At 51.7% G+C, this 18,783-nt stretch overlaps 3 protein-coding genes and 1 non-coding gene across 4 annotated transcripts; 1 reads left to right on the top strand and 3 right to left on the bottom strand.

Annotated features, from left to right (window-relative positions):
• Nucleotides 1-1,016: 1,016 nt before the first annotated feature.
• PHB2 (prohibitin 2) lies at nt 1,017-5,913 on the bottom strand. The gene is made up of 10 exons (XM_039217573.1): nt 5,628-5,913; nt 5,363-5,447; nt 4,969-5,048; nt 3,699-3,883; nt 3,116-3,245; nt 2,914-3,017; nt 2,413-2,490; nt 1,979-2,055; nt 1,520-1,525; nt 1,017-1,371 (listed from the first exon to the last, which is right to left on the bottom strand). Exons 1-10 carry the CDS (start codon nt 5,752-5,754, stop codon nt 1,344-1,346), a joined length of 900 nt encoding a protein of 299 aa, XP_039073504.1. The 5' UTR covers nt 5,755-5,913; the 3' UTR covers nt 1,017-1,343.
• On the bottom strand, nt 2,583-2,846 carry LOC120220474. Its single transcript, XR_005525587.1, has one exon. It is a non-coding gene; the product is annotated as a small nucleolar RNA U89 (small nucleolar RNA).
• Nucleotides 5,914-6,101: 188 nt separating the features above from the next.
• EMG1 (EMG1 N1-specific pseudouridine methyltransferase) lies at nt 6,102-12,712 on the top strand. Its single transcript, XM_039217515.1, has 6 exons — nt 6,102-6,306; nt 10,779-10,880; nt 10,986-11,127; nt 11,492-11,550; nt 11,637-11,786; nt 12,435-12,712. Exons 1-6 carry the CDS (start codon nt 6,139-6,141, stop codon nt 12,546-12,548), a joined length of 735 nt encoding a protein of 244 aa, XP_039073446.1. The 5' UTR covers nt 6,102-6,138; the 3' UTR covers nt 12,549-12,712.
• A 234-nt stretch (nt 12,713-12,946) lies between these two features.
• LPCAT3 (lysophosphatidylcholine acyltransferase 3) lies at nt 12,947-18,626 on the bottom strand. Its single transcript, XM_039217569.1, has 11 exons — nt 18,525-18,626; nt 17,629-17,722; nt 17,435-17,472; nt 16,821-16,999; nt 15,907-16,015; nt 15,081-15,167; nt 14,811-14,977; nt 14,053-14,200; nt 13,816-13,974; nt 13,576-13,704; nt 12,947-13,355 (listed from the first exon to the last, which is right to left on the bottom strand). Exons 1-10 carry the CDS (start codon nt 18,570-18,572, stop codon nt 13,588-13,590), a joined length of 1,146 nt encoding a protein of 381 aa, XP_039073500.1. The 5' UTR covers nt 18,573-18,626; the 3' UTR covers nt 12,947-13,355; nt 13,576-13,587.
• Between the last annotated feature and the right edge of the window lie 157 nt (nt 18,627-18,783).

Below are 18,783 nucleotides of genomic sequence, written 5' to 3'. Positions count from 1 at the left end.
AATAAAGTGTGGCTAGGGACTTGTGGCCAACTGATTCAGGTCACTGGACTCGTCTTTTGTCTAATTGCTGACTTCATCTGAGGCTCCTGGCTCCTGAGGGGTTGGGGCTGACATAGCGGCCTCAGCTCCTTGTCCATTTTATGACACTTAGCTGCGGAGAAGGGAAAAATCAACCTGCTTATCTTCAACAACCTGAGAAGCTGAAGCTGAACCCAGTCCCTAAGCCTGTAAGGCTCCTCTCCTCCCCTGCCACGCCCTCTGTACTTTCTGTGCTTACTTTGCCCCCAGTGCTAATGGTTCCAGAGGTTCCTGGTCTCCCCATAAGCACAAGGGATGGGAGGTAGGGGGTGTGGTGGCAGTCAGGCCCATGCAGTGGCTTCGTGTCTCTAATGCATGATCGCCAGGGCTGGCTTGGGAAGGAGAGGAGGCAGCCCACGTAGGGACTGAAAACAGGCGCTCGCTCTGTTGGGTGCCCAGGGCTGCTGGCTTGAAAACCCGACTTCCAGAGGGAAAGCCCTTTCCACGAGCCGCTTCACACATCTGACCGCTGAGAAATTGGGAGTACGGGTAGCCCAGGGCAACATGACCCACTGGGCTTTTGAACACATCAGCGACCTAGACGGGCACAAATGGTTTCCCACACAGCTGCATGGGACATCGCTGCCAAGGAAGCAGCTTGTGTTGGGGTCATCAGATTATTTTGGTCTAGCTAAGCAAAGCCACAGCTGCTCCCGCCTTAAAAGAAGGAAATGGTGTGCAGTATAAGTGTCGGGTGGAGTGAGAAGTGCAGCTGGGCCTCGGGAGCTGAGGTCGCTTTGGATTGGCCTCAGCTGGGCCTCCACGGGAAGCAGAAGCAGGTCCCAGGCTCTTAATGCCTCGCTAACTGCCCGGGTCGGAACCTTGGCTCCCCCTGCTGGTAGACACAGGGAGAGACCCAGGAGAGCATGATGCTAAACTGCGCATGCGTGACTCTCCTACTCGCCCCGCCCCCCAACTCAGACACAGGATGCAAAGACTTCAGCTTAAGAAATAAAAATTTATTGAGAATTCCTGGGACGGTGGTTATAGCCTCCCAACCTGGAGGTAGGAATCAACACTGTAGGAAATCACTCAGAAATCAGTGTCCCTACACCTCTGGCCAACACAGGGAGGAGCAAAATCATCCCCCCCGAAGCCGGCAGGCTTTGTTCATCCAAGAAGGGCTGGGAGGCCAGATGCGGAAGGGACCATCACATGATACCGGGGGGTGGGATGGGGGCTGTGCTGGACCCCAAGCCGGCTCCTCAACAACCAGGGGAGAAACACATCCACTTTGCTGGCCGTGGAGTTCCTGGTCACTGGGCTCATTTCTTACCCTTGATGAGGCTGTCACTGTGGAAATCAGACAGACGGAAGACATTAGAGAACGTTAAGTGTGAGAGGGCGGGCACCTCGGCCCGCTCCCTCCTTCCTGAGTGAGGGTGTGCGAGCGACGAGGGGAGAACGGGGAGAGGCGAGACCCTACAGACACAAAACTCACCTGCCCCTGCGGACACCAGGTCACCAGACGAACGGGAAACACAGGAAGAGAAGAGAAATGTACATGTGATCCAACAGTTCCAGCCCCAGCAGTTCTAAGCCCACCTCAGCTCCCAAGAGGGAAAAAACCCCCATCTGGAACCAGGAATGTCCCACTGAGAAGGGAGACTGGTTCCCCTGCCGGCACCCTCCTCCCAAGCCCTAGAGTAGCGGCTTCAGGGCCTTCTGAGCAAGAGGACCCAACGTCATCTTTTGCTACTTTTCGGTCAGACCGAACCTCACAACCAGGGTGCTTTTACAAGAACAATCATATTTGATCTCATAAAACCAATCACGTGAGAGTCGAGTTCGGGACTGTCAAGCACCCACTTTTCTAACTGGTTCAGAGAAACGGTGTCTTTCAAGCCACCAGACTCAGGTCCCCTGCTCTCTGCGATGCCCCCCCGTGCAGGTGTCTCACCGGGTGAAGCTTTCATCCTGCAGATTCAGGACAAGGTTGTCAGCAGTGAGATAGATGCGGTTCTGTGACGTGGCAATCTACAAGGTGGGAAACAAAAACAGATGCTGAAGTCACACCTGGATTCTTACCTTGCACTTCGATAATCACTGAACACATGTGGGTTAGGAACAGGGTTACAGCGCCGAGTTAAGGCACGGTTTCTGCCCTCAAACAAAGTTCCAGAGCCGTGAGCAACGGTGATGGATCAGCACCAGAACAGAGGTGCGCACAAAACGTCATGCCTTTTGTTCTGATGGAGGAAGAGTGTTGGGAGAAGCCAGTTTGAGGACAGACCCCAGCAAGCAGTATCTGAGTCCCTGCACTCAATGTGCTTTCACTTAAAACGATCCCAGACTCATGGCGGCCTTTAGGGGACACTGGGCTCTTGTACTCACCGTCTTGGAGATGTTCTGGGCCGCCCGGATCTTGCGCAGCTTGATATAGCCCGGGTTTTTGCTCAGGGCCTCTCCAAGGTGAGCAGGCTGGGGTCAAGGGTTCACACAGGGTCCAGTTCTGGTCTCACCTGCCCCCCGTCCCATCCTTCCACTCCAGCCCTTCTCTGGGCTGTCAGATCCAAGGATGCGCTCAGAAAGCTCGTGCCTAGTCCCACTTCGGTCCCTGTCTGTGGGGCCCCCGCAGGCAGCTGCCAGGAGCCGGAGGCAGCAGCAGAAACGCAGGCAAGGCCAGCACTGCTATGAATCTACCTTACAGCGAGGAGCCAGGCCTCAGGCACCCCACTAAGAAGTCAGATCTCATTCCAAACCTCCACCCCCAGGGAGCCAAGGATGGGACGGCGCCGAGTCGCATTCGCCTTGGTCTCATCAGCCGGCCCGTGAGGGAGAAGGGGGAGCAGAGTGCTCCAGGTGCTGGGCAGAGACTCCCAAGCAGAAGGATATCATTCTGGCCGCCTCGGCCTCACCCTCGGCCTGGACGATCTTCTGCCGCTGTTCCTGCTTTGCTTTTTCCACCAAAAACTGGGCTCGCTGGGCCTCCTGCTGAGCTGTGGTGCGAGAGCGCCAGGAGGTCACAGGTGTGAGGGCTCAGGAACCACAGCCCACCTCCTGCCTTCTCAGAAACCCCATTCGTCTTGTGACTCACCCACTTGCTTGGCTTCCACAGCGGCCGTGTACTCCCGGCTAAAGCTCAGCTCTGTGATGGCCACGTCATCCAGGATGAGGCTGAAGTCCTTGGCCCTCTCTGTCAGCTCCCGCCGGATCAACAAGGACACCTGGGGGTCGGGGGGAGGGGGGTCAGGGAGGGGTGGGCTGCAGGGACTGGATAACTGGAAGGGAAGGGTATTGCTGTGACCGTCTGAATACCCGATGTCCTGAGAACGACAGAAAACTATGAAGCCTTTCTTAGCTCCTCACTAGAACATCTGAGTTGATAAAGAACTCGGTCCAATCCTCTCAGCAGGTCACAGTGACTCCTCATCTTCCTCTCTCCTCAACAGAAAACATATCTCTAGACTCTGCTATTGTTTTCTCCCGTTTCCTGATGCTGATTGCTACTGAGTGATCTCAACTCTCCTGGTTTCTCAGTGGATAGTAGTACAGCTTAAGGTGAAATGGGACCTAGGGTCATGACCCTTTGCTAATAAGCTGCCACCTTTCCTGATACCCAGTGCTCTAGGCCTATACGAGGGAAGGTGTGAAGCCAAGGAGATGGTGATAGGTCAGACCTGGGCTCGCTGGGTGATCAGCTGGGAAGCATTGAACTTGGCCACCACACTCTTGAGCACCTCGTTGACAATGGACGGTAGCACTCGCTCCTCATAGTCTAGCCCGAGGCGCTGGTACATGCTGGGAAGCTCCATGGCATTGGGTCGAGATAGCACTCGCAGGGAGATATTCACCATCTGCAGGTCTGAGAGTGAGGTCAGCAGGGGCTGGTCCGGGCCATGGGGGTCTCATCTGGACTCTGAGCCATGAACCTTTCCGCAAGCATTTCCTCCTCCACATGCCTCCCTTTACACCTAGTGCGCACTGTGTGGCTTGGGACTCCTTGGGGGGGGGGAATGGAGGGTAACCGGGCTAACGGGCCAAACGTATTCTTTCCCACTGTTAACATCTTCTCTACCCACAAGCTCTCCACCAGTAAAGCTGACTTCTCCTTTTGCTTCTGTCCTGTGTTCAACTTCGAGTGTAGGCTCTCTCATGCTGCACCAGAATCATTTGCGTTCTTGGGGCACCTGGGTGGCTCAGTCAGTTAAGGGTCTGACTCTTGATTTTGGCTCAGGTTATGATTTCACGGTTTGTGCAGTTGAGCCCTGCGTTTGGCTCTGAGCTCTCTCAGCGCACAGCCCACCCGGGATTCCGTCTCTCAAAAAAAAAAAAAAAAAAATCATTTGCATTTTTTACTAGCCCATGGACTTGAGGGCAAGGATGGTGTTTTATGAATCCTTTATTTGCAGGGCCCAGCATTCAGAGAATGTTAAACCACCTTCAGGTGAGCTAAGGTGAGCTACTGGAATCAGTGTGCATGCATGTGTGTGTGTGTGTGCACATGCAGGTGGGAAAGGGCTCTGGGTGATCTCAGACTCAGCTTCTAGATATGGACTAAGAGGCAACGAGTTAACCAGCAAAAAGTGGGCCAAGCTTCCCCAGCACAGGTGAAACGACTGGAGATAATTAGCCAAGCAGTTAAAAGAAAACAAGGTTTTACGATAAAAGGTTGACTCGGCACTGACTAAGGCAAAGGGCAGACAATGCTCTCACTGAACTTACATCATCAGTGGGGAGGGCGGCTGACAGACACGGGCAAACACACAGTGTGTCCAAAACGTTTGGCTTTAACCTCGGAAGCAGGTGCTTTTATTATCGCTCTTTGGCAGAAAGGAAACCAGGACCCACGAGAGGTGACGCTGTCACCTTCCCCTAGGGTCTCTTGCCAGGCTTCCCTGCTTACTTTATGCAGCCCTCCGGCAGGGCCTCCCAGGTGCCCAGACCTACCTTTGGAGCCTGTCGGGGAGGAAATTTTTCGGGGTCTGGCCCGAATGTCATAGATGATAGGGTACTGGAACCAGGGAATCCTGGAGGAGAGGGAACGGGGATAGGTATTAGGAGGCTGCAGTTTCACTAGTTTTCCTAGGCTCTCCCTCACCACGCGCTTCCTGGCCTGCTCCACCTCTTAACGACCACGCGCAAAGAGAAACCCTCTCCTCCCTCTGGAGAACAGTCCATGCGCTGCCCGAGTTTTGGGCAGCACCCAGTGTTCCGGCAGAAGGCGGGGCGGGGGGGCGGTAAGAGAGCAGCGCTGAAGCCTTTGGAAGCCCTACTACCACCACTGGTGGGTTGGCGTTCAAGGGTGAAGGGGTCAGGGTCAGTCCGCTCTGCCCGCCATTACCTGAAGTGAAGGCCCTCGGCCAGAATGGTGTCCTGCTGCACGCCACCGATCCGATTAAAGAAAATGGCTCTGTGCCCGCCTTCCACTGTGGGGAGAGGGGTGGGGGTCATGCCCAAAACACTGCTGAGGGTAGTACTAGCCTGGGGGCGAGGGGCGAGGGGCGAGGGGCGGGGCAAGGGGCTGGGTGGGCGCGGGGACGCCGCGGGGCCGGGCAGAGGTCTGGCGGGGAAGGGGGGAGTCCGGAGAGCGGGCAGAGGCTGCTCACCGGTGAACACAGATTCGCGGACGCCGTAAGCCACGGCGCCGGCCCCCAACAGCAGTTTCAGCGCCGTGCCCATACCCCGGGGCCCGGAGGGCAGCCGCCCCGCTAAGTCCTTCAAGTTCTGGGCCATGTCCGATCCTGAGGCCGGCGGCACCAGAGGTCAGAAGCGGGTGCCGGCCCGCCTCTACCCGGCTCCAGTTTAGAGATTGCACCCTTCACACGAGGGTCCGCGGCCCGCGGTGCTTGCGGGAGAAAGGGCACCGGAAGTGCGCTCCCTCCTCAACGCTCCCCAGCGCCCAAGGAGGACCCGAACTTCGCGCACCGGAAAGACGCACCCGGAGGTTCCCGCCTCTTTCTGGAACTCTGCCCTTCCAGAGAGGCTTCGGTAGCGCCAGATTGCAAGCGGTCGCCATTTCCAAGTGCCCACTTTCAAAATGGCAGCCGGAAGGAAGGTTGAGATTAGGGCAAGCGCGAGGTTTAAGGACAGAAGCGCAATTTCCGGTCCGGTTGCAAGATGGCTGCGCCCAGTGGCGGCTTCCAACCTCGTGAACGGCGGATCGGAGAGCAGGAAGAGGGCTGGCATGCTGTGGCTCCCAAGCGGCCCCGACTCGGGGCGGGAAACAAGACCGGAGGGCGAAGGCTCATTGTGGTGTTGGAAGGGGCCAGTCTGGAGACAGTCAAGGTAGTTTGGGACAACGAATTGGAGAGTTAGCAGACGGGACCCCGGGGGAGGAGGGGAGAGAGGCTCAGAGTGGATGGAGAGGCAGAGAGAGGTGAAAATGCTTTTGGAGGAAGAGCAAGGCCTAATTGACCGTCTCTTGGTTAAACACCTCGGTTGGCATTACTCGTTTTCTTTTGCTCTTCTTGAATCCCATGGCAGTTATCACGTCCTGGCTTCTAATTGATTTACCAGGATTCCGTGATAAAAAAGTTATCTGAGGGGAGGGAGGAAGAGACAGGTTCATTGCGTCATCCGTAGGTGTCTGTTGTTATCTTCCTTTATAGTACTCTCTACTTCGAAACGCTGGGTTAGATTATCATTTAATACTTCTACATCCTGGGACGCCTGGGTGACTCAGTCGGTTGAGCGTCCGACTTCAGGTCATGATCTCACGGTTTGTGGGTTCGAGCCCCGCGTCGAGCTCTGTGCTGACAGCTAGCTCAGAGCCTGGATCCTGTTTCAGATTCTGTGTCTCCCTCTCTCTCTGACCCTCCCCTGCTCATGCTGTCTCTCTCTCTCTCTCTCTCAGAAATAAATAAAACATTAAAAAAAATACTTCTACGTCCTTAGTTTTACCTGTTATTCGGCCCTTTTCCCGAATAAATCCAGCAACTCTTTATCTTAAAACTGCAGTGTTTTCACTCTGACTCTTGTTTCTCTTACCCTTTAAAGCTAAGCCTGTCCAGTGAGTAGGCCCAGAAGAAATAGTTCTGGTTTCTAAGTCAGACCTGGGTTTTAACCTTGGTTTTTATACTTATTTTAAGTGTGTGATTTTGAGAAAACAACTTTGTCTTTAGTTTGTAGAGTGTGGGGTTAATACTTTGAAAGTGCTTTAAAAGTAGTATTTTGATAGTAATGTGATTCTTTTCCATCTTTACTTCTTCAGCCATTGTGTTACTTTATTAAGTTTGCAGGCTAGAAAGCCTTTTTTTTTTCCATTTTTCTTAGGTAATTGATATTTCTTATTAATTACAGGGTCTTATATTTATCCCTCACTTAATTGCTTGCTGTCTTTACAGCCTGTTAATCCTGAATGTCCCTTAAGCACTTGTTTCTTCATATGTCCCATGGTGATGCCAGTACGGACCTTACTGGATTGAGGGGATGAAAGGAGGTAATATCTGCAAAGGGGTTAGAATGATGCCTGTCACTTGGAATAAGTTATTACTATTGTTATTGATTCCAGATTTCTCATTAAGAAGTTGAAAAGGTCATGGCCAAATTACGATTCTTAGAGCATGCTGGAAGAATGTAGGTCAGATTGTCATTGATGGTACTTTAGGAGTGACTGAATTCATAGGCAGCTGATATTTTGTGTACTGTTATCCTTCGCCTTCCTGGTGCTGCTCCCTCTTGTTCTGCTAGCCTCACTGAGCATGCCCTCCCCCATTTATTCCTTATACACCAGACTCATTGGCTCTTTGAAAGCACTAAGTTCTCTGATTTTTTCAATTTTTCTAAGTGTTTATTCATTTTTGAAAGACAGTGTGTAGAGAGAGAGGGAGAATCCAAAGCAGGCTCCAGGCTCCGAGCTGTCAGCACAGAGCGCGATAGGGAGCTCGAACTCCTGAGCTGGGAGATCATGTCCTGAGCCGAAGTCAGGACTGCTTAACTGACTGAGCCACCCAGGTGCCCCTAAGTCCTCTGATATTTTAAGGCCACTACATATAATGTTTTCTAATGGAAGCTCCCTTTACTCAGCTCTTTACTAATTCCTGTTTGACAAGTCATTCAACAATGACTGAGTATGGTGCTGTTCATTTTTCATTTTTTTTTTTTTAAATGTTTTATTTATTTTTAGGAGAGAGAGAGACAGCATGAGCAGGGGAGGGTCAGAGAGAGAGGGAGTCACAGACTGAAACAGGCTCCAGGCTCTGAGCTGGCAGTCAGCACAGAGCCCGACGCGGGGCTCGAACCCACGAACCGCGAGATCATGACCTAAGCGAAAGTCGGACGCTTAACCAACTAAGCCACGCAGGCGCCCCAACTGTTCATTTTTCAATTATCAGTTAGGATGTTCTTTTTTCGGGGTGCCTGGGTGGCTCAGTCAGTTAAGCAGTTAGGTTAGTGTCCTAACCTAACCTCAGTCAGGTTAAGTGTCCTGACTTCCACTCAGGTCATGATCTCATGGTTCATGGCTTCGAGTCCCGCTTCAGGCTCTGTGTTGACAGCCCAGAGCCTGGAGCCTGCTTTGGGTTCTGTGTCCCTCTCTCTCTCTGCCCCTCCCCTACTCATACTGTCTCTCTCTCTTATAAATAATAAACTTAAAAAGAAAAAAAAAAAAAAGTTCTTTCTTCATAGGAGTGACTCTTCTCCAGGTGTAAATCAGGCCTTCCTGTTAATAATCCTTTAGTGAACCATTTACTCTTTTATAATGTTTATCACAATTTGGCTGTGGTTTCATGTGGTGGTTTAATATTTGTCTCTTCCACTAGAAGGCTTCCTTGAGGGCTGGGAATAAGGTTCTAAAAATTTCTTTTATCTCCAATACCTGTTACAGAAAACGAATACACATAGTACTCATTCTCTGATTATTCTAGTTAGTTGTTTTCAAGCTTATTAACCACAACCCACAATTAAAAAAATCACGTTGTGAGCTGGTACACACATGCAACTATCCGATACCAAAGGTTTCATAAACCACTACCTACCATTACCACATGTAAAGTACTGTCTCCTATTTCATTAAAAGAACAGAACTCCTGGCTATAACTTAATGGGTAGAAACTGGATTGTTCTATTCAAGAGGTTTTCTTTTTTCAATAACTAAGAGCGTCCCACAGAGGTGGTCCTTTTCCTATGCTTACTCTCTGACATTCTTGTTGTTTCAGTTAATCAGTTTCAAAATTTACATGTCTCTTCCTCCAAATTTTGTGGAGTTATGCATCTTTTTTGTTTTGTTTTAAAATTTTTTAGTGTTTATTCCTGACAGAGGGAGACAGAGTGTGAACAGGGGAGGGGCAGAGAGAGAGGGAGACATAGTCTGAAGTAGGCTCCAGGCTCATGGCCTACCAGCCATGGTTTCTAAAATTAAGTCCAATTTGTTCTATTTAAGAGTCTATTTTTATTTGGTTTTCTGGATTCCACACGTAGGTGAAATCATATGGTTATTGTCATTGTCTTATTTGTATTTGGTATTTGTATTTGGTATTTGTATTTGGGATTATTTCACTTAGCATAATCCCTTCTAGGTCCATCCATTCACAAATGGGAAGATTTCATTTTTTTTTGTTATGGCTGAGTAATAATCCATTGTGCTATGTGTGTATATACGTATATATACACAGGTATACTGCACACTTTCTTTGTCCATTCATCTATCAAGGGACAGTTGGGTTGCTTCCAGATCTTGGCTATTGTTAATAACGCTACAATAAACATACAGGGGTGCATAGGTCTTTTCAAATTAGTATTTTTGTTTTCTTTGCGTCTATGCTGGTAGTGTAACTACTGGATTTGTATGGTATTTCTGTTTCTGATTTTTTGAGGAATCTCCATACTGTTTTCCACACACAGTGCTTGTACCCATTTACATTCCCACCAAGAGTGCACAAAGGTTCGCTTTTCTCTACATCCTCACCAACACTTATTTCTTGTCTTTTTTTTTATACTAGCCACTCTGGCTGGTGAGATGATCTCTCATTGTGCTTTTGATTTGCATTTCCCTGAGGGGTGAGGTTGAGCATCTTTTCATGTTTTGGCTGTCTGGATGTCTTCTTTTTTTTTTTTTTTTTTTTTTAACGTTTATTTCTGAGAGAGATAGACAGCGTGAGCAGGGGAGAGTCAGAGAGAGAGACAGACACAGAATCTGAAGCAGGCTCCAGGCTCTGAGCTAGCTGTTAGCACAGAGCCCGACGCGGGGCTCGAACCCACAAACCTTGAGATCATGACCTGAGTTGAAGTCGACACTCAACCGACTGAGCCACCCAGGCGGCCCCTGGACGTCTTCTTTAGAACAATGTCTGTTCAGGTCCTCTGCCCATTTTTTAATCAGATTGTGTTTTTTGGTGTTGAATTGCCTAAGTTCTTTGTATTTGGTTAGTTTGGATATTAACCCTTATCAGATATATCATTTGCAAATTCACTAGGTTCTTCTCTCATTCACTAGGTTGCCTTTTTGTTTTGTTGATGGGTTTCCTTTGCTGTGCAGAGGTTGAAGTCAATGAAATCACAGGCTGTGTCCTATTCTTTTCCCTCTAAGATCACTTATGGGGGTGGGGAGGAAGGGTCAGTGGCCACAAGGTAAACCCCTGAAGGGCTTGCTGGGTCCCACCCCCCATTCCTGATTCAGAAGATCTGGAGTAGACCTGAGAATTTGACTAACAAGTTTCTAGATGATGATTATGCTGCTACTGCTGGTTTGGGGACCGCACTGAGAACCCCTAGTCTGGGTAAAGGAAGCTTATGTTCTTGTCATGTTCCCTGTTCTTTAGGTAGGGAAGACGTATGAGCTACTAAACTGTGACAAGCACAAGTCCGTGCTGTTGAAGAATGGACGGGACCCTGGGGAAGTGAGACCAGACATAACTCATCAGGTAACTTCGGGGACAGAGCTGATGACCCCACGCCTTCATATCTGTTGGCAGCCGTGTGCTGCTTCTCTTCAGTCGAACCTGTGCCTTGGTTTCTGCCTCCCCTAGAGTTTACTGATGCTGATGGACAGTCCCCTGAACCGAGCTGGCTTGCTGCAGGTTTATATCCACACACAGAAGAATGTGCTGATTGAAGTGAACCCCCAGACTCGAATTCCCAGAACCTTTGACCGCTTTTGTGGCCTCATGGGTGAGACCTTTAGGACTAAAGTTCAGAATGAACCTGGCAGTAGTGAAGAAGGAAGAGGAAGGGGATAAATGAAATGTGAGCTTTTTGAACCGGGGGAGCGGGGTGCATGTTTGATACCAGAACAAGGACCTTTCCTCTTCCCAGGGACTTGGGGAGAACCTGCATGGGCTCCTGGCCCAGTAAACTCATTGCTGTCCAGCTGGTTGTATGCTTGGCAGCTGCTTGTTCATAGCATGTTAGGACCATAGTGTGGATGTAAAGGACACACAGAGCCCACTCTACCTGTGGGTTTTTCTGGTTAGATTTCTGGGCAGAAGAAATGGGGTCACCACCTAGCTCTGAACTCTTTTCTCCCCACCCGCAGTTCAGCTTTTACACAAACTCAGTGTTCGAGCGGCTGATGGGCCCCAGAAACTCTTGAAGGTGAGGTACTGGCACCTACTGGTTGGGGGCAGGGTTCTGAGATTGTTTCTGGAGCTGATTCCCCCCCCCCCCCGCCCTTTCTTTAGGTAATTAAGAATCCGGTGTCAGATCATTTCCCAGTTGGATGTATGAAGATTGGCACATCTTTTTCCACTCCGGCTGTCAGTGATGTACGAGACTTGGTGCCTAGCAGTGACCCCATTGTATTTGTGGTGGGGGCCTTTGCCCACGGCCAGGTGAGGTCTGGGCTCAACTCGTGGATTCTTCATAGAGCCGAGGCTTAGTATAGACTTCTGGGGGCCATTGGCACTTTGATGGCCCTGGAAGATAGAGGGTGAGAACGAAGCTGGAAGACAGACGGGGCCTCCACGACCTGCCCCAGGCAGTAGCTTTTGAGGACTGCTGGCGTATTTGTGATGGTGAAATTCAGGGCCCTCCTCCTGTGTGCAGATTCAGTATTGGACAGCACTGTGGGGGCGCGGGTGGCTCGGTCAGCTAAGGGTCCCACTTCAGCTCAGTCCATGATCTCACGGTTCATGGGTTCAAGCCCTGCATCAGGCTCTGCACTATCAGTAAAGAGCCTGCTTGGAATTCTCTCCCTGCCCCCTTGCATTATCGCTCCCTCCCTCTCTCTCAAAAATAAATAAATCTTTAAAAATCTTTTAAAAATAGCACTATAAAGATTGGCTGGCTCAGTCGGTGGAGCATGTCGCTCAATCTCAGGGTTGTGAGTTTGAGCCCCATGTTGGGTGTAGATTACTTAAAAAATAAAATCTTAAAAAAAAAAAAAAAAAAAAGCCACACTGTGAAATACTAGCCCTGTTTTTCCTGCCCCCAAGAAGACGTGAACCTGTTACAGAGTGACAGACGGTTTCTCTCTTCAGGTCAATGTGGAGTATACGGAGAAGATGGTATCTATCAGCAACTACCCGCTTTCTGCAGCCCTCACCTGTGCAAAACTCACCACGGCCTTTGAGGAAGTGTGGGGGGTCAACTGACACTAGCACCTCGTTCTGAAACGGACTGGTAGATCCCTCGACCCTGCTTTCAGCCCGCTGCTCGGAGAGCACCTTCCCGCACCGGGACTGTGGGGGTTTGGGGGAGCCGAGGCTGTACGTTTGCTGTTTGTTGTACTATAAATACTGTTTTTGCAACCCCGGTAGCGCTTTGGGGATTCCTAAAATTGCGGTATCTTAATGGTGTAAAAACTCCTCATGGCTGTTCTCCCCAGACTGCAGGGACGATGTGGTCACAGGGTTCTGCAGTTTTGGTTCCAGGCCTTGCTGGTGGGCCTCAACTCCAGCCTTTGGGGTGGTAACGGAGGGAGCCCCGCTTCACTTTGGTGTTTGGCAGGCGCGGAGAGCAGTCTGTAAGGAGGCAGCCAGGAATGCTAGCAGTGAAAAACCGAACAAAGAGAAGTGTTTTTATCTGGTACAGTTCCAAGGTAGAAAAAGTGGAGCAGGTGGGGCCTTGTACCCCACCCCGCCCCCCCATGGGGGGGGTGGTGGTAGCGGCACATATACAATCATAGTAAATTGGCAGAAGAGAAACACAACAGATTCCTGGCTAGAGGGGGAGAGATAAGGCAACGTGCATGGGGGAGCCCAGAGGGGAGACACGGGCCCTCTACTCCTCCCACGAGAGTTTCCCCTTTGGCCCCGGATGAAGACTTGGCTGGCGGCGGCGGCACCGCTGGGAGTGCCGCGTCCTCCCCTCCCTGGCTTCCACGTTCTCTGTGCTCTGAGGCGGAGGATTGCTGTGGAAAGGAGACAGGTCACCTCTGCACCAGCCCGGCTCTAGGCCACCTGTGGGAGGAGGAGAGATCCGATTGACAGGCCGTCTGGACCGCGGCCCTTGCAGCTTCCTGGGGGCCCAGGTTCGAGTGGTCACTGCCCCAAACTGTTGTTCTCTAGACGCCAGGCTACCTTCAGTCACTCCAGTACCGTCTCCCTGCCCCCCACCCCCGATCTCTTGCTCCTCTCCATTACCCGGAGGTTCAGCTTAGCTGCAGGGATGGTCACTCACCAGGGAAGCAGATTACTTCACTTTCTTTAACTTCTCTTTCCTTGGCACCATTACTTTGTGAACATAAGGCAATATGAAGAGTAGGCTCAAGAAGAAGATGTGGCCAAGAAAATAGATGGATTTATACACCTGTGGGGAGATAACCGGCCACTGAGAAAGAAAGAGACCGAGCCAGGACTGTCCCCAGTGCCCGCAGTGTCCGCGATCCCCGCCCCCTCCCCCCCCACCCCAGCCGCTTACCTTGAACCACTTGTCCCACGTGAAGAGGCAGAAGGCAGTCATGGAGTAGCCCATGAAGAGCCAGTGGATGGTCTGCTGCACCAGGTAGTAGAAGGGTTGGAGGACAGTGATGGAAGCCAGGGTGCTCAGGGCTGGGCTCTCCTGAATGAGCCTGGCAACCTGGGGAGCGAGGGCAGCGGTCGGCGGTGTCCTGGCCCTCGCCGTATCCCCCTCTTGCCCACCGTCCCGCGGGCCCACCTTTCTTTCCACGATAACAATGAGGAATTCCATCTGGAAGCAGACCAGGTACCCTGAGTGCAGGCCGTGCCAGAGGGCCAAGAACAGCAACGAGAGTCCCTGGGATAGTTCTTTGTTTCCGAGGAACTTGAGGCGTTTGAAGACGTAACTAGAGAAAAGGGTGGGTGGGGATGAGCCTCAGAGCATCTGCGCCACCCCCATCTTGCCCCACGGCTACGGGTGCCCTGGGGGTGTGCCACGCGGGTGGCCTCTGCTCCAGGCGGTCGGGGCCAGGGAGGCAGCGCCATCTGACTAGCCTTAGGAATGGAAGGCAGCAGAGTGGACGGCTCGGTTCAGAGACAGAAGAAAGACGTCAGGCCTAGCTGGGTGAGCTCGGGCGAGCCACCTCATACGAGACGATCGAGTGTCTGCTCAGCACCCGGTGCCTAAGCTGCGGCGGTGAGCAGTGCAGACCGGTTCTCTTGTGCATTGGTGGGGACAGGTCAACAAAGACGTTTGTAAACGGCAACGGGGACCATGATACTAGGGGCGGAACCGGGATTACAATTCCGTCTTGCTTGTGCCTTGCGGGTGTGACAGAAGTGGTTTATTGAGGGGTGGGGCTGGGAGTCGGGACGGAAGTAAGTAGGTGTGGGTGGGCGCGAGAATGACGAGGTTCTACCCAAAGTGGGAAAAGATGGGTGGCGCATCCATGCCCTCAAATCTGGGAAAGCACTGGAAGAAGCTGGGGAGTCCGGAGCCCCCATCCAGCAGCTTACCGGGCCACCCAGGCATTGGTGTTGATGTTGAAAGAGGCGATGGTGCCGGTGAACCGGGGGGTTGTTTCGAAGAGCCACACCTTCATGTTGGCACAGGCGTCCCACTTGGGCTTTCCGTGTTCATCAAAGCCATCGAAGCCCAGCCCCGTCAGGATGCACACTCCTTCCTGGGAGGTGGGGTTGGGCGCCTCCTTAGCCTTCCTGCTCCCCTCCTCCCCACCACGTCCACGGCTTCTTGGACTATGACCCCGTTTCATCTTTCCTACTTACTGTGACCAGCCAACAGGTGACGTACTTGTACAGCACGAACTTGCCCCAGAGCAGCATGTACATGCAGCGGAACCAGAAATCGTGGTTCTTGAGGAATGAACACACAGGCATTAGGGCTACTCCCCAGGCAAGGCGAATTGCCCTTCACGTTCTTCCCTTCCAAACTCGTGGCTGACTACTTCGCGTCCACCTGACGGTCTGCTTAGTTGCCCTTCTAGAAGGCTACGAGGACTACGCAGGGAGCCCAGTGAACATCCATTCACCTTCTTCCCTGAAGACTCCCAGAAACAGCATTGTCCCTAAGCTTATCTAAAGCACTGAGCACTCGGGATACAGAGCGCTGAGGGACTTTATATCCACGGTCAATGTTAGTTTAAGGAGACAAACCTACCCAGAGTGCGTAGGGAACTGCTGCAAGCCTTTCAGCGGGGCGGGAGCAAAGCCAGCACTTCCCCCTCCCTTGGGTTTTGAATTCCCTAGAAGCCCCCAATCTATCAAGAGAAGAAAACAGGCTGGAGAGGACCAAAGCTGTTCTGCTCCAAGGAGTCACTCGGCTGTAATAAGTGGGGCTACGAGCTGCTCCCGAGGGGGTAAGGGTGCCGACAGTGCACCTGGCACAGCCCCGTGCCCGCGAAGGTCGTTCAGTGCTGGCTGATGGACATGTCGCGGCCCGGCTGGCATTGACACCAACTCTCACAGATCTAGGGCAAAACCAACATGCGTTTGTAGATGGCGTTACCCGCCTCTCAGCTAGCTACAGGGATCCTTGCCTGTCCATGTCTACCTCTGGCACAGTCACACTGCCGCTCCGCAAGCGAGCACTCACTTCGTAGTCTTCAGTGAGCAGATAGTCTTCTGTGATGTGCGGGCTGAGCAGAGTGTAGCCCACCAGGTAGACGAGGCCCAGACTCAGGCGCTCGAGAGCAGGTATGGTGCTGGAAAGGAACAAGCAAGGTCACGACGGGCGGGGGCTTAGTTCCTTCACCCTCCGACCTTAAGTTACAGAGAGAGGGCTTGCCGGGCGTGGCTCTCCGTCCAAAGCCTTTATTCGCTCTCAGGGCAACACAGCTCTCTGTGGTTGGCTTTGGGCGATGCTGAACGCAAGGCCCTTTGAGTCACAGGGACGGGCAGGGTGAGCAGGGCAGCAGTGTGGACGAGTCTGTGGTGCTTCCCCTCAGGGGTCCTACGCATCTCACCGCCTCACCAACTGCCTCCGTCCACACTGGGACTGAGAAGCCAGTGCGGGGTCCAGGAGGATGACCCGTTCTCAGTCTGCTCCTTCCTCCCCGGGTTGAATCGATGTCCAAACACAGGCTGGACACGTTCTCAGGCAAAGAATTTTTCTGGTAACTTTTCCATTTTCTACTGTGATATATATACATATATATACACATGGCACATTTTTATGTATCTAACAATCTTTTTTTTTTTTTTTTTTCTTAACTGAGAAAATGGGTTTTAAAGGCAGGGGCATGACTGTTCAGGCAAAGTCCTGTGGCGCATAGGTGAGTTTTTATGTTTGTACTACAGGGTGGAAATGGCTGGCTGGAAGTAGCCTACGCTGAAACGGGCCCACCACCCGCATGGAGCAGGTAGGGATGGCCCGTTACGATAGTCCAGGGCCCGTGCGGCACAGGCCTGTGAGCCGGGGCCAGGCTGGCCTGCAGGAAGTCACTTAGACGTGGCTTTGTACTGGGTGAGATCACCTACACGGAGGTCTTGACCAAGAGGGGCAATTACCTGTTTGGTATCTTCCCTGGTATGTCAGTCAGCTGTCCCTGCACCAGCTTCATGTAGTGGTTCATTGAGAACTGGGGCCCTACCAAGAAGGCCCCATAGAAGTAGGAGAAACCAGCAACTTCCAGCAGGGAAGGGACACCCCGTATGGCATATTTCTGTTGCTCAGAGGACAAGGAATTCTATGCCGAGAAGAGAATGAATGGTTCAGGATAGCCTCGAATCTCCCCCCAAGAGCCAGTCTGCGTGTTCCCCACCCTTGGACCCCACTGATCTGGGGTTCTTCAGATAGCCGTCTCTTCGAGGGCATGATAAGGAGAAAAGTAGTCGCCTCACGTGGAAAGGAGCATGTGCAGGGGGTAACTTAGCAACAAGTGGCTGCTGCTTTTCCAAACGCCACGCTGGCACTGATCTCTGGACTTTGTGTGAGAGCTGGATCCGCGCAAATTAGATTTGCTGATCCGTGCTCACTGCTATCTGAAACAGAACTCACACAGGCTGGAGAGGAGGGAGAGGCTCTGCCCCTGGCACCTGGGTCCAGTCTTTTGATAATAACAGCTTTGCGCCTTCCCTCTGGCTCAATTCCTTAACCTCTCTGCGGAGGAATGGGTTCTTACCTGATCCTTCCCTCCGTCAAAGTAGTCAACAGCCAGACCTGAGCAGAGAGAGAAGGTGTGAGTAGAAAAGGGGAGAGGACACCGAGGAGGTGGCCTGTGACCAAGTGTAGCCAGGGGCTGACTGGGGAGCACAAAGTAAGTCAGAAGGGGAGGAGCCTAGGTGTGAAACGGGAAGGCAGTGAGCCAGCACTCACCAATCAGCTTCAAGGTCAGGACACAATGTGGCATTGTCCACTTGATATCGTAGTTGCCAGTGGCTGTGTAATAATATCCTGCAAGAAGGTAGGCCTACGGAGGGGGAAGAATTTATTCCTTCACCCGCGAGGATTTCTTCATTTTCTCCCTGCTCTAAAATCCACTGTATTCTTTCATTTTTCCATTCTCCTTAGAGGCTTTTTTTTTTAAGTTTGATCTTGTAAATTAAAAAAAGAAAAGTTTATTCATTTTTGAGAGAGAGAGAGAGAGAGAACATGAGTGAGGGAGGGGCAGAGAGAGGTGGCGGGGGGAGGGACACAGAGGATCCGAATCAGGCTGTGCTGATGGCAGACGACCCGATGTGGGGCTCAAACTCACGAACCATGAGATCATGACCTCAGCTGAAGTCGGATGCTTAAGTGACTAAGCCACCCAGGCGCCCTAAAGACTTTAAGTTCCTAAACATGGAAGAAACTGAACCGGTAGAGAGGAAGGGACTTGCTCAAGGTTTCTCAGCAGAATGAAGGCTAAACCGAGAATTTGGAGCTTAGAGTCCGTAGCTCATTCTAAGCTGATTTTCTGCCTTGCCTTTAAGCGACATGCCTCCTGGACAGCTTGCTGGGCTAACCCTGGTCCAGATCAAAGGATATGAATGCCACAGTCCTGGGCAAAGGCTTAGCTGGCAGGTAAAACATCGTCACTGCAACCTGCAGATAAGCCACCTGGCGCCTGTAAGGAGTGACCTACCTGAAGTCACGCTGCCGAGTGATGTCGGGAGAAAGGACTAGAAATTGGATCTCCTAGTTCACTTTTTCTGTGCCATGGCCCCCGACCTCCCCTTCCCCCTGAACTGCTGCTGGCTGTTGATCTGAGCTGCCAAGGGAGAGGCGTTTACCATCTGGAAGCAAAATGTAGTGAGGACGGCAGTGATGGTGCGGCCCATCAGTCGAAGGATGAGGAACTGGAGCACAATACATAGCAGGGAGTGGTAGAGCTGAGCTCCTGGAGGCGGAGAGGAGAGCAAACTTTAGCCTGTGGTTGTTTTTTTGCCTTTTGTTTTTTTGCATTCCCACCTGTGCTGAGACTTCTAAATACAACGAGAGTATTTAAAGAAAAAAACTTTGGTATTAGGATTTTTTCTTTTCTTTTCTTTT

The sequence above is a fragment of the Hyaena hyaena genome, unplaced genomic scaffold, assembly GCF_003009895.1.
Source record: "Hyaena hyaena isolate Hyena2069 unplaced genomic scaffold, ASM300989v1 scaffold_700, whole genome shotgun sequence".
NCBI classification, from domain to species: domain Eukaryota; kingdom Metazoa; phylum Chordata; class Mammalia; order Carnivora; family Hyaenidae; genus Hyaena; species Hyaena hyaena.
The sequence above is the reverse complement of the archived record's forward strand: the minus strand, read 5'-3'. Positions and strand labels throughout refer to the sequence as shown.